Source organism: Onthophagus taurus, chromosome 7, assembly GCF_036711975.1.
Source record: "Onthophagus taurus isolate NC chromosome 7, IU_Otau_3.0, whole genome shotgun sequence".
In the NCBI taxonomy this organism is placed as follows: domain Eukaryota; kingdom Metazoa; phylum Arthropoda; class Insecta; order Coleoptera; family Scarabaeidae; genus Onthophagus; species Onthophagus taurus.
In genome coordinates, this window is record NC_091972.1 from 10,272,302 (window position 1) to 10,285,111 (window position 12,810).

Sequence of the window (12,810 nt, forward strand, 5' to 3'; positions counted from 1 at the left end):
CAAGACCTAGAACTAGAATCATTCGGGTTTAGCCGTCTTGAGAGACGTGCGGCTAAATCCGAATGTTTCTAGTTGTAGGTCTAGTGTTAGTTCTAGTTTTAATGTTAGTTCTAATTTTAGTTCAATGACAAATATGCAACAATCTAACGCTAAATAACACCTAAAGCAAGAACTAACACTAGCATTAGAACTAACACTAGAGCTAGAATTAGAAACATTCGGGTTTAGCCATCTTAAGAGATGTACGGCTAAACTCAAATGTTTCTAGTTCCAGGTTTACTGTTAGTTTTATCTTTTGTTTTAAATAATATTTTAAATAAATCGTTTTAATAATTCATCTCCGTTTAAATTAATTACCGAACCGTTGCAAGAATACGAAAGGAAAGATCCAACGAGAAAGTGAAAATCTCGATCTGGAGACATAAAAAGACATCCAAAACCTCGACTACCCCCAAAGGGGTTGTTAGAGTCTTTGGAGACGAAGCGGGGAGTGTCTGTCGATGGGGTGAACCGGTTTTTAGAAGTGAAAGTAATTACTCCGGGTTCTCTCGAAACGGCAAAACTTTCATTTTATCGCTCCGGACGTCATAAACGGCGCGAGAATTCCCTCTTCTTTGAGGGTTCAAAGTACGACAGTTGGAGTAAAAAGTTTCTTTTCAAGGGACAGACTACAACAAGCGAACGACAAGAATATTATGTTGTTTTTGAGATATACTTTTTATGCCTCATAACAATAACTCGTATAAAACATAATTTTCATAAAAAAGTTTTTGTTAACTAAAAAGGAACTTACGTAATAAATTATGTACTTGTTCCCACTGATCGGGATGTGCTGCTATTTTTACCAAAAGTTCCAAAAGAAGTTCACTCGCACCAATATCGTTCGATGTAATCTGAAATAAAAAAAAAAACCTTTAAATAATTTAAATTACTTCAATTAAAAATTTATTAAACAAAATAAACATAATTCAGTGTAACTTAGCACCTCTTCTTATTCTTCTTTTTTTTGCACAACTCGTGAAATGGATAAAGAAACGAGAGAGATCCTTTCATTTTGAGAGCTAGAGGGGTAAAACTGGAGAACTTTTTGAATGCAAAAGAAGTCCGCTTCTCGAAAGAATCCCCAGCTATTAGAGCGACGGGGTGAATTTATAAAACATGAGCATCCGCCCTGAATAACTACCAACAGTCCATCCATATTTTTATTTATTTACATTTTTTTTTACTTCTCTCATCTCTTGAATGATAAAAATATCTTTGAACCTTATCATTTTGCGCTAATTATATCAACTAAGTTCATAAATAATTGAAGAGATAGAAAATACGATGAATTGATTAAAATGATAAAGTTACATTTATGGTGAATTGCTATTTAGGGCTTTTGATGTTAAAATCGAATAACCGAGTATAAACGAGCCTCGTTTACTCTGACGATTGCGGTACCATCATGATTAAATACCAAGAGAAATTATACGGTTTTGATTAATATACTACTTACTATTCAGTGTTAAATTTATCAATCACTTCATTTATTTATAATTTATTGATTAATAAAAAAATTATAGAATGAATATTGAAAATGGAAATTACACCGGCAGAAATAGAAGTGGAAAACAAGAAAATTTTGCGCTACATCACCATAAATACGTCAAAATAGACTCGAGGGGTGTAAACGAGCTCGTATCGATCGTTCGTTACTATAACGAATTCTATTTAAACTCTGACGAGCCGTTTTCGCTCGTTAACCTCTCTAGAGTCTCATCTGTTGGAGTTGCGGAGAATGTAAATTTCCTTCCGGCTTATCGAAGAAAACTTTTAGTACAGCTCTTTTAACCGTTTCTTAATTTAAGATATAAAGAAAATAAAAGTAATAAATTAATAAATAGTGTATGTTCCATTTTTATGTGTAAATTTGAGAAGTAACTCAAAAGAACTATCTCTAACAACAAAGTGAAAATAAAAACAGTAAGGATATATGTGGAAAAAAGGAGGATAATGTTTGAGAACTTGATAAAAAGCGTTATGATGTATGGGATGGAAATATTAGGATGGAAAGAGCAAAAGCTGCTAAAGGATATAGTTAGAAAAGAAATGAAGGTCAATAAGGTGAGGGTGGACACGGGTAAGTGAGCAGTGCATTTTGAGGAGAGGATGGAAAAAAGGGTTCGTTGTAAAACCTTGGGTCAGTGTCGAATGGAGATTGAGAAAAGGGTGTTATAGGCAGCAAGAAAGGGAGATACGAAAGCAGGGTGGGGTACTCAACGAATGAGGTGAACAGGAAAAGAGAAGAATGTGGGAATGCAAAAGAGAAAGACTGAGATAAGGAAGAGTAGATATAACCCAAAATATGGGGAGATTGTAACAGAGTGGCTTCGAAGTACTTGATGACCGAGAGGGAAAGAGGTTGGTGGCTAGATTTAGGTGTGGTAACAAAGAAAAGGAAAATAGATATTGGTTGGAAGTCTTTAAACCATCTGCTGGTAGAGTATGATGAGTTGAAGGAGGAGGTGATGGACTGGGTCAGGTGCTGGGGGAGAAGACGGAGAGGAGAAAATGGATGAGAGAGGTGGTGGCAACGAGATAATTATGTGAATTATGTATTGTAATCTACTGGGGGCAATAACTAAATAAAATGTGGCATAGTGTGACTTCTAGGTCCACCAAACTACCACAAAAGATTAGCAGAACGAAACACTGTTACTTCTGAGTCAGAATTTTGTGATAACGAATAGAGCAGTAACGAATAGCAACTTTATTCCGCAATGTTAAAGATATCACTTGCATGGACACAACGAAATTCTGCAGAATAGCTCTAGCTTATATGAAATGCGCACTTAACTACACATTGTATTTTCTTGACATGTGCAGCTAGCTGCAGAGGATGCACAATAACAATGGAGCTGCAGAAAGCATTTTTATGCCCAAAGCATTCAAGAGAAACCAGCAAAATCAGCACCTATCGACATCAGAACCATCTATAATCTAACTAACATAGTTAACTAAAACATAGTTATCTGTAAAGAAAGGACATCCAATTAACAGTAATTGCATATCAGTCATAACAACAAACGTTGAATGTCAGTGTAGTTTACTGCCCGCCAAAATATTACAGAAAAAAGCGCAACACGTAAGACACCAAACACGTAAGGTAAAGAGATGAACTGCAACTATCACTCAACAGGAAAGCCAATCTACTGGCTTACTTATACCAAAATGTATCTTCCATTTTTGTAGAAATATAAGAGAATTTTGACATGGACCACTTAGCCGTTATTCTAACATTAAGTGAAAGGATCAAAAAGACAGCCAAAGCTACTGTGAGGATAAAACTAGTGATTGGAAAAGTTTCAGATTGATCTTCAGAACAAAATCAACCTAAACATTAGCTTAGTACGTGTCAGCAACTAGAAAAAGAAGCTGAACAATATGTCTTATCTAATCAAAGGCCTACATAACACTAAAGTGGTTCCACGTAATACCAAAGGTGTGAATTATCCACTTAAGATAAACTTATCAAGAGCTAGAAGAAGATGACTCCTAAAGACTCCTCAAAAAGTAGCTAAAGAATGCTCTAGGACCTCATCCTAGGTCTACTTTTAACACAGCCTTTAGACTAAAACATATACTGGTATACTGGAAAGTTGCAGGAATATGGTACTACAACATCCAGCTCTGAACCGTGTCAGTAACTACATCCGAATTCTAAAGAGAAGAAAAGCATACGATGTTGTGTATAAAAACAATCGATGGATAAATTCTAGTCAATAAGTATGTAGTTTTAAGAGTTGAGATAAAAATAAATATTCTATAAGACTAGTTTTAATTGCAGGCACAAAAGAAAGAAGTTTGTTGCTAATCATTACTCTTGACATTCCACAAAGCTGAGAGAGATTTTCTTTCACTCTCTTTTACTTTCGTAGCCAAGTTTTCGCTTCGCCGTGTTAATCTATTCGTTTCCAGTTTGAGATAGCAACTACTACACAACCTACAGGCAATACAATCTATCCCATATTGCACAACAAAAACTATTAGTTTTTACTGAATTTGAAGAATTATTTTCTTTCTCCTTTCCTTACTTTTTTTTCCATCCATTTACAAATTTCATGCGGATGAGGACGCAGTAAAAATTCAAATTGCAATTCCTTGTCTTCCTTCTGCGGACTTCATAACCACAGTTCCAACGAAGTGAGCGCGGTGCCAAATTTACGAGGTTTTCCCTGCTGCACGTTACGATAAGTCGAACCGGCAACGGTGCTGGCTCGTAAAATTTAGTACTTTAAAGATCACCGTCTCGCGGACCGCCAGACGAACTACTTCGCAGAACCATTAGCTTTCAGCCGATATCTGTGCACCGGTTGCACAGTCTGTTTGCTATAAATCGAGATGCACATATTTTCAACTTTTTCCCCCGTGCATTTTTTCTCCTATTTTCTTTGTTCTTTTTGCATTGATAGGATTACCAGAATAATGGTAAAAAATTCAAATGACATATTTTGAGCACACAAGTTTATTATTCGTACAATAGAAGGAATTCGTTATTGTTAATAGTTCAGTTTTAGTCACGTTATTTTTAACAAAAACTTTTTTGACAAACGTATTTGTTAACCTTGTTAGTTCGGTTTTTGCGAAACAGCTACTAAATTAAATTAAAAATTTAACATAATCTAGTTACACTCTTAACGATCTCGTAGGTTTTAAATTGGCTTTTCTATCCGCAGAATACGTTGTTATTGTGTCGAAAAATTTATAGGGGTGGAAAATTTTATTATATTCCACGAGCGTCTACAATTTAATTTAAAAAAAGAATCCAGTTTCAACCAACAAGAACGAAACTACCTTCATATAAAAACCTATTTTTAAAATATAATTTGAAACAAAATTTTTTTGTGGTATAACTAAAAACGGAAAAAAGATTATTAACTGAAATAAAAAAAAATTATAATGTTAATATTAAATATCGGACGTTTCATAATAAATAACGAAAAACGGAAATATACCACACTATGTTAAACAAGTCGGAATATTTTTTAATTTAACGCAAATGAAAAACGATATATTTTATTTTTCGGTACGCATCGTCAATTTGCAAACGCCGATAAATATGTTTATGTAATCTGATAAATGGGCTGAGCGCGCACACAACAACAGTCAAAACCATTCCTGTAAAACTTCTAGTTTTATTTTCCCCTTTTCGTGCCAATCGTTTGTCCACGTCGGCTAAAAATGAATATATATAGTAACAAACCGTGTTTTCAATTCGGAAAGCTTTTAAATTCTTCTATTTGCCGTTTACGAATTGTTTCGATGGTCTATACGATTTAATCATAAATTCGTATAAAGTAATACTATCCATATTATATGTATATACAAATCTATATTACAAATAACATTTTTTTTTGGAATACAGTAAAACCTCGATATAACGACCTCAAGAAACTACTTCCTATAAATCAAGAACGGTAGTTCTAGTTTTAATTATTATTCAGCGTCAGATTGTTGTATATTTTTGTTGAAATAAAAATAGAATAGAATCGAAGAGGGCTGCTTCATCACGTGAACAGGTATACAGCTCCAAGGCCCGTTCGTGACGTCATGCATGGGTAGGCAACTACTATTTCACACTTGAATTTCGCTAGAACTAGAAATATTCGAGTTTACATTCGGACCTAGAGTCTAGTGTTAGTTTTAATGCTAGTATTAGTTCTTGTTGTAGTTGTTACTCAGCATTAGACTGTTGCATATTTTTCATTGAACTAAAACTAGAACTAACACTAGACCTAAAACTAGAAACATTCTGGTTTAGCTATACGTCTCTTAAGACGGCTAAACCCAAACTAGAACTAGCAATAGTTATGGAACGGATACCGGATAGTTACCAAATATCCAGCTTTGGCCGGATATTAAAAACTTATTACTGAGTACTCCACCATTCACAGGAATTATATCTCTTTTAGGTGTTGGACACTGCAGATAATAATCAAGTTCAACCGTAATAGGACTTTTTTCATTGAATACAACTTTATTTATCATCAGCAACCTCATGGTAACAATCCCAATACGATATATAAAATCTCTTGTTGCAGTTTCGTCTAGTTTTCTTCTCTTCGCTTGTAATTCATCATCACATTCATTACTAATAGAACTGTCGCTGTTATCACTTTCGATTATTAATTAAAGTACCCTCTTTTTAATGCAACAAGCCGTTTTGAAAAATCGCTCTCAGTTTTTAAGAAATAAATTTTTGAAATGATCGACAATTTTTTCGAATTTTGCAATTTTCGCCGATTAAGTTTTAAAAATTCGTATAAAACCCATTTCTTGGAATATAAGTATGAAAATATCCCAAAGTGTTAATAAATGTGTCCTCTTTCTAATGAACCAACCCGTTTTGAAAAATTACTTTCAGCTTTTAAGAAAACAATATTTGTAGTTTTGATAAAATTTTCGTTGTTGCAATTTTCATCGATAATTTTCAAAATTCGCTATAAAATTAATTTCTTGAAGGATCCTTGTGGAAATATCACCAATTATTAATTAAAGAATCCTCTTTTTAATGCAACAAGCCGTTTTTAAAAATCACTTTTAGTTCTTAAGAAATAAATTTTTGAAATGATCGACAATTTTTTCGAGTCTTGCAATTTTCGCCGATTAAGTTTTAAAAATTCGTATAAAATCTACTTCTTGGAATAGGAGCATGAAAATTGCCCAAAGTATTAATAAGAGTGTTCTCTTTCCAATGAACCAACAGGTTTTGAAAAATTACTTTTAGTTTTTGAGAAAACAATATTTGAAGTTTTGATAAAATTTTCGATGTTGCAATTTTCATCGATAACTTTCAAAATTCGCTATAAAACTAATTTCTTGAAGGATTCTTGTGGAAATATCACCAATTGTTAATTAAAGTATCCTCTTCTTAATGCAAAAAGCTTTTTTGAAAAATCACTTAGTTCTTGAGAAATAAATGTTTGAAATAATCGACAATTTTTTCAAATTTTGCAATTTTCGCCGATTTAGTTTTAAAAATTCGTATAAAATCCAGTTCTTGGAATATGAGTATGAAAATTTCCCAAAGTGTTAATAAAAGTGCCCTCTTTCCAATGAACTAACCCGTTTCGAAAAATAACTTTTAGTTTTTGAGAAAACAATATTTGAAGTTTTGATAAAATTTTCATCGATAACTTTCAAAATTCGCTATAAAATTGATTTCTTGAAGGATCCTTGTGGAAATATCGCCAGTTATTAATTAAAGTATCCTTTTTCTAGAGTTTTGTATCTGTATTTTGTATCTTGGAAATTTTAGGTTGTGCAGAGTTCCTGATCAATTTAGTTTTTCTCCACAAATTCTTTAACATCTCCAAAACATCAAACATTGGAAAAAATACTTTTGCCATGTCCTATTTACTTGGACAACCAATTTTTCTTCTATACAAACATTCAAGAAAAATTAGTAGGGTTGGGTTGAAAAATTTTGATTGACTTATTGTCTTGAATTTATTATTTTTCCTATGCGTTGGCAAACAGCTCACCTCTTCTTGTTTATATTATCATGATTCCGAGAAAATAATTGCTATCAAATTTCTGCAGTATCTTTATCCTTCATCTTTTGGATTTAGCTTAGATACACAGGATTTTATTTATCATCTTCATGATCGTTGTTGGACATTTGTATTTCATGACTCATTCCATTTTGTCATATTTTAAATAGACCCAACCCAAGCCAATATTTGTAAAATAAGAACAACTTTTTCTGAATTTGATGATCTCAAGTAAGAAGATGATTTGTTTGAAAAGGATTTTGGAGCATAAGCAAGCTCCACTTGAAATAGTTCCTTCTGTAGATGCAATTTTGAAAGAAAACTAATATGACATGAGTCCATGGACTAAATAAGTTGACATATCTTATCAGTTTTCTTATTAATTTCTTTTTTATTCAAATATCGCAATAATGTGGCAATATAGGGTATCACTTCAGAAATGCACCAGAAATTATAACCATAATGACCGGATATCTGGTATCCGGCTTTTCGCAAAATCACTATCCGTTCCATCACTAACTTGCTTCTAATTCTAGGTCTAGTACAACTTTATTTATCATTAGCAACCTCATGGTAACAATCCCAATACGATATATAAAATCTCTTGTTGCAGTTTCGTCTAGTTTTCTTCTCTTCGCTTATAATTCATCATCACATTCATTACTAATAGAACTGTCGCTGTTATCACTTTCGATTATTAATTAAAGTACCCTCTTTTTAATGCAACAAGCCGTTTTGAAAAATCGCTTTTAGTTTTTAAGAAATAAATTTTTGAAATGATCGACAATTTTTTCGAATTTTGCAATTTTCGCCGATTAAGTTTTAAAAATTCATATAAAACCCATTTCTTGGAATATGAATATGAAAATATCCCAAAGTGTTAATAAAAGTGTCCTCTCTCCAATGAACCAACCCGTTTTGAAAAATTACTTTCAGCTTTTAAGAAAACAATATTTGCAGTTTTGATAAAATTTTCGATGTTGCAATTTTCATCGATAACTTTCAAAATTCGCTATAAAATTAATTTCTTGAAGGATTCTTGTGGAAATATCACCAATTGTTAATTAAAGTATCCTCTTTTTAATGCAAAAAGCTTTTTTGAAAAATCACTTTTAGTTCTTGAGAAATAAATGTTTGAATTAATTGACAATTTTTTAAAATTTTGCAATTTTCGCCGATTTAGTTTTAAAAATTCGTATAAAATCCAGTTCTTGGAATATGAGTATGAAAATTTCCCAAAGTGTTAATAAAAGTGCCCTCTTTCAAATGAATAAACCCGTTTTGAAAAATAACTTTTAGTTTTTGAGAAAACAATTCAAATATTGTTTTGATAAAATTTTCATCGATAACTTTCAAAATTCGCTATAAAATTGATTTCTTGAAGGATCCTTGTGGAAATATCGCCAATTATTAATTAAAGTATCCTTTCTTTAAAGTTGCTTCGTTAGTTAAATCAGCATCAAAAAAGTTCATTTTGTATCTTGGAAATTTTAGGTTGTGCAGAGTTCCTGATCAATTTAGTTTTTCCCCACAAATTCTTTAACATCCCCAAAACATCAAACATTGGAAAAAATACTTTTGCCATGTCCTACTTACTTGGACAACCAATTTTTCTTCTATGCAAACATTCAAGAAAAATTAGTAGGGTTGGGTTGAAAAATTTTGATTGACATATTGTCTTGAATTTATTATTTTTCCTATGCGTTGGCAAACAGCTCACCTCTTCTTGTTTATATTATCATGATTCCGAGAAAATAATTGCTATCAAATTTCTGCAGTATCTTTATCCTTCATCTTTTGGATTTAGCTTAGATACACAGGATTTTATTTATCATCTTCATGATCGTTGTTGGACATTTGTATTTCATGACTCATTCCATTTTGTCATATTTTAAATAGACCCAACCCAAGCCAATATTTGTAAAATAAGAACAACTTTTTCTGAATTTGATGATCTCAAGTAAGAAGATGATTTGTTTGAAAAGGATTTTGGAGCATAAGCAAGCTCCACTTGAAATAGTTCCTTCTGTAGATGCAATTTTGAAAGAAAACTAATATGACATGAGTCCATGGACTAAATAAGTTGACATATCTTATCAGTTTTCTTATTAATTTCTTTTTTATTCAAATATCGCAATAATGTGGCAATATAGGGTATCACTTCAGAAATGCACCAGAAATTATAACCATAATGACCGGATATCCGGTATCCGGCTTTTCGCAAAATCACTATCCGTTCCATCACTAACTTGCTTCTAATTCTAGGTCTAGTATTAGTTTCAGCTTTAGTTGTTATTCAGCTTAAATTGTTATACATTTTTCATTGAACTAAAACTAGAACTAACACAATTTTTCATATATATAACGAATTTTTGGCTATAAAGAACACTCCCTTCCCCATATTAATCCGTTAAATCGAGGTTTTACTTAATTACATTTATAAAAAATTTTGAGAAAACTTAATTTATAACATAAATAATATAATTTTCTTTTATTTTTAACTAACCTTACTTCTTCTTATAACAGGCGTTAAAGCATCAACATCTTCTTCCGTATCCGTAACTTGTAATCTAGAATTATTATTAACTAATCCAAGAAGAAATTCAAAACTTCGCTTTTCTCTGTTATTGGTTAAACCAGCTGGCGTTAATCTAGGTTTGTAAACGCGATTGTTCATTGCTTCGTGTGAATCTAATGGCCTCATATCGACGGTTGAATTTTGCTCAATTTCCGAACTGAAATCATCGTCCATAATCTGTAAAGATAAACGAAATTGTTATGAATTTCGCGAATTAATCTTTAAAGTTTTTTTTCTGGCTTGTTAATTAGCTTAAAATTTGGGTCTAAGTTAAAACCTCAAATGGTAATTAACGAAATTCGTAGTGGAGGTCGTTTCTCGAGCTGTCTAAATGCGGTTTTGTCGACGTCTAATCGGCTTAACGGGCTTATTAAAGCGAGAACTTCCGTTAATTGCGCAACAACACAAGTTCCGGCACCCCAGGAGCTGTCTGTTTACATATTTGATGGCAACTTTAAGAATCCATCCACGAGACGTGAGAAAGCTACTATTAGAGTTAATGCAGAACCTCTTTGTCCTCTATTAAACTATGTTTTCCCCTTAACAAGCAGCCGTATTAAGCTACAAAGTTCTAAATTAAACGGTTAGCACAAAATGTTATTAAATGAAATAATATGATAAACTTCACGGTTTACTCGTGAATTAAGTTTTTGGGAATCGTATCACGATTACAACATATTCAAAGAAAAAGTGCGTATAAAAAGTATTGTAACATAAAAAAAAGAGCTCGTTTTATGAAATATTGAAGATGGTTTTACATTTGAAACAAGGTCGATAAGAACACACCCTGCGTCGTTTGTTATTTTTATGCGTCCCCCTCGTAAAAATACGTCGTGTAGTCATTGTTGTTTAGACGATTTTACGATTCACGCTACCGGAAAAAGCGTTGGGTGATGAAAATGCTCATCGTTTTTTTTTTGGCTCTTTTTCGGGTGATCCATTGGGAAAACGGTCCCGTCAAATCCCTGACCGTGAATCGGAAGTGGCAACGTTGTCGAGATCGTACTGAAAACCCCTTCTTTCGTACACTTTTCCCCGGTCAATTGATATCGGATCTTTACGGATCTGAAATTGTGTCGTAAAAAATTCGAATTCCTTTCGTCTCGGACAGATATCAAGACGATATTGAGGATATTTCAAGATTTATGATCGTATTGTATAATTTTTTCTTCAATTGTAATACAAAGTTTTTTATTGTACCTATTTGGAGTCTTTGTTGGGGTGCTCAGACATTACGAGACATTAGGAAAAGTTAGTGGGAGGTTTATTTCCATTAAAAGGTAGTGGAAGGTGATTGAAATAACTAAGATTCATTGAGTTGACGTTATTAGATTTTACATTAAGATTGTTAGCATGAATATAAGTGTATTAGTCAAACTATTTTATATAACTTGGTAATTTAACGACCATTAAACATACAGCTTTATAGGAAGTTATATAGACTTATCGATCGAGAATAAGTTTTTAAAGCTGTAGATAATTCATAAGCTTTCGATTACGAGTGGGTATTTCGAAAATCGATTATACCATTACGTATTAATGCAACATCGAAATGTTTGACATAAATAATTCAACACTATTCGCTTTTGTACCTTTTAAAATATTAACTGACCCTCATTTTATAATAATAGCAACACGAACATTAAATCTTTCCTTTATAATCACAAAATGATTTCAATATTATTATTGCGTGCAAGTATAATATTTAAAACATTTATTAAAATTTGAAAAGATGATACCAATTTGCATATACATATGTGCGAAGATGTGCATATCACAATTGATTTGTTTATATAGATAGTTATGGAACTTTCTTTACCCACAAGTTTGACAAGATCAACTTGGTCTAATTGGATAGAGTACCTATCTTTTTCTTTCACATTACAAAAAAACTTACAATTATTTTAGTACATACTTTTTAGTGTTGACTACGAAACAGGTTCCGCTCCTGGTCATTTACAAGCTATTTTTATAGTCAAATGTGAATGTGGAACTAAGCCACTTTGTATTATTTTTTCTCGTTCACTGGCTTATTGAGTTTTTCCACCGTGTGAAAGAAAGCCTTTGATCTATAAGTCGGGTTAAAGGAACTTACTCTATCGCCCTATTTCGATTCTAGCAATAATACATAAGGTCTTTGAAAATTATAGGTAAGTGAAGACTTATTTAAAGCCTTAAAAGCTTTGAAACGTAATAAGTTAAGATAATCGTGTTTCCATTAGATGGTATCGACTCGACGATCTGTGTTAATTAATTATCGTACCCGACGTCATCATTGCAAGTATGCAACCAATATCACAGCATTTTTATTGCAATACACGATTTGCGTATGATGCGTATTGCACTGTGATATTGGTTGTATACTTGCAATGATGACGTCGGGTACGATAATTAATTAACACACTGTAGATGGTCTCTACTATTACACTGTTTAGTTTTTAAAGTTCAATAATTAAATTAAATTCAATTATTCATTTATACACATAGAAAACCCAGATGATAAAATTTTCAAATCAAAACATATATACTTTGAATATTTATCTTTAATAAAATCTTTCTCTCTCAAAAAGCTTTTAAAACCATGAAAAATAAGGCACATACACATATATGTACGTTTTATTGTAGTTTAAAAAAAAATACGTTTGAACGATACAAATGTACGTATAAGGGGTTTCGCAAATCGATCTGCAAATACCT

The 12,810-nt window shown here is 32.3% G+C and overlaps 1 protein-coding gene across 1 annotated transcript in view; it reads right to left on the reverse strand.

Annotated features, from left to right (window-relative positions):
- LOC111423845 (uncharacterized) overlaps positions 1-12,810 on the reverse strand; it is a 114,279-nt gene that overhangs the window by 18,004 nt on the left and 83,465 nt on the right. The window contains exons 3-4 of the mRNA XM_023057227.2: positions 10,042-10,290; positions 794-893 (exon numbers count right to left, since the gene is read on the reverse strand). Coding sequence (XP_022912995.1) covers positions 794-893; positions 10,042-10,290 — 349 coding nt within the window. The remainder of the gene's footprint in view (positions 1-793; positions 894-10,041; positions 10,291-12,810) is intronic.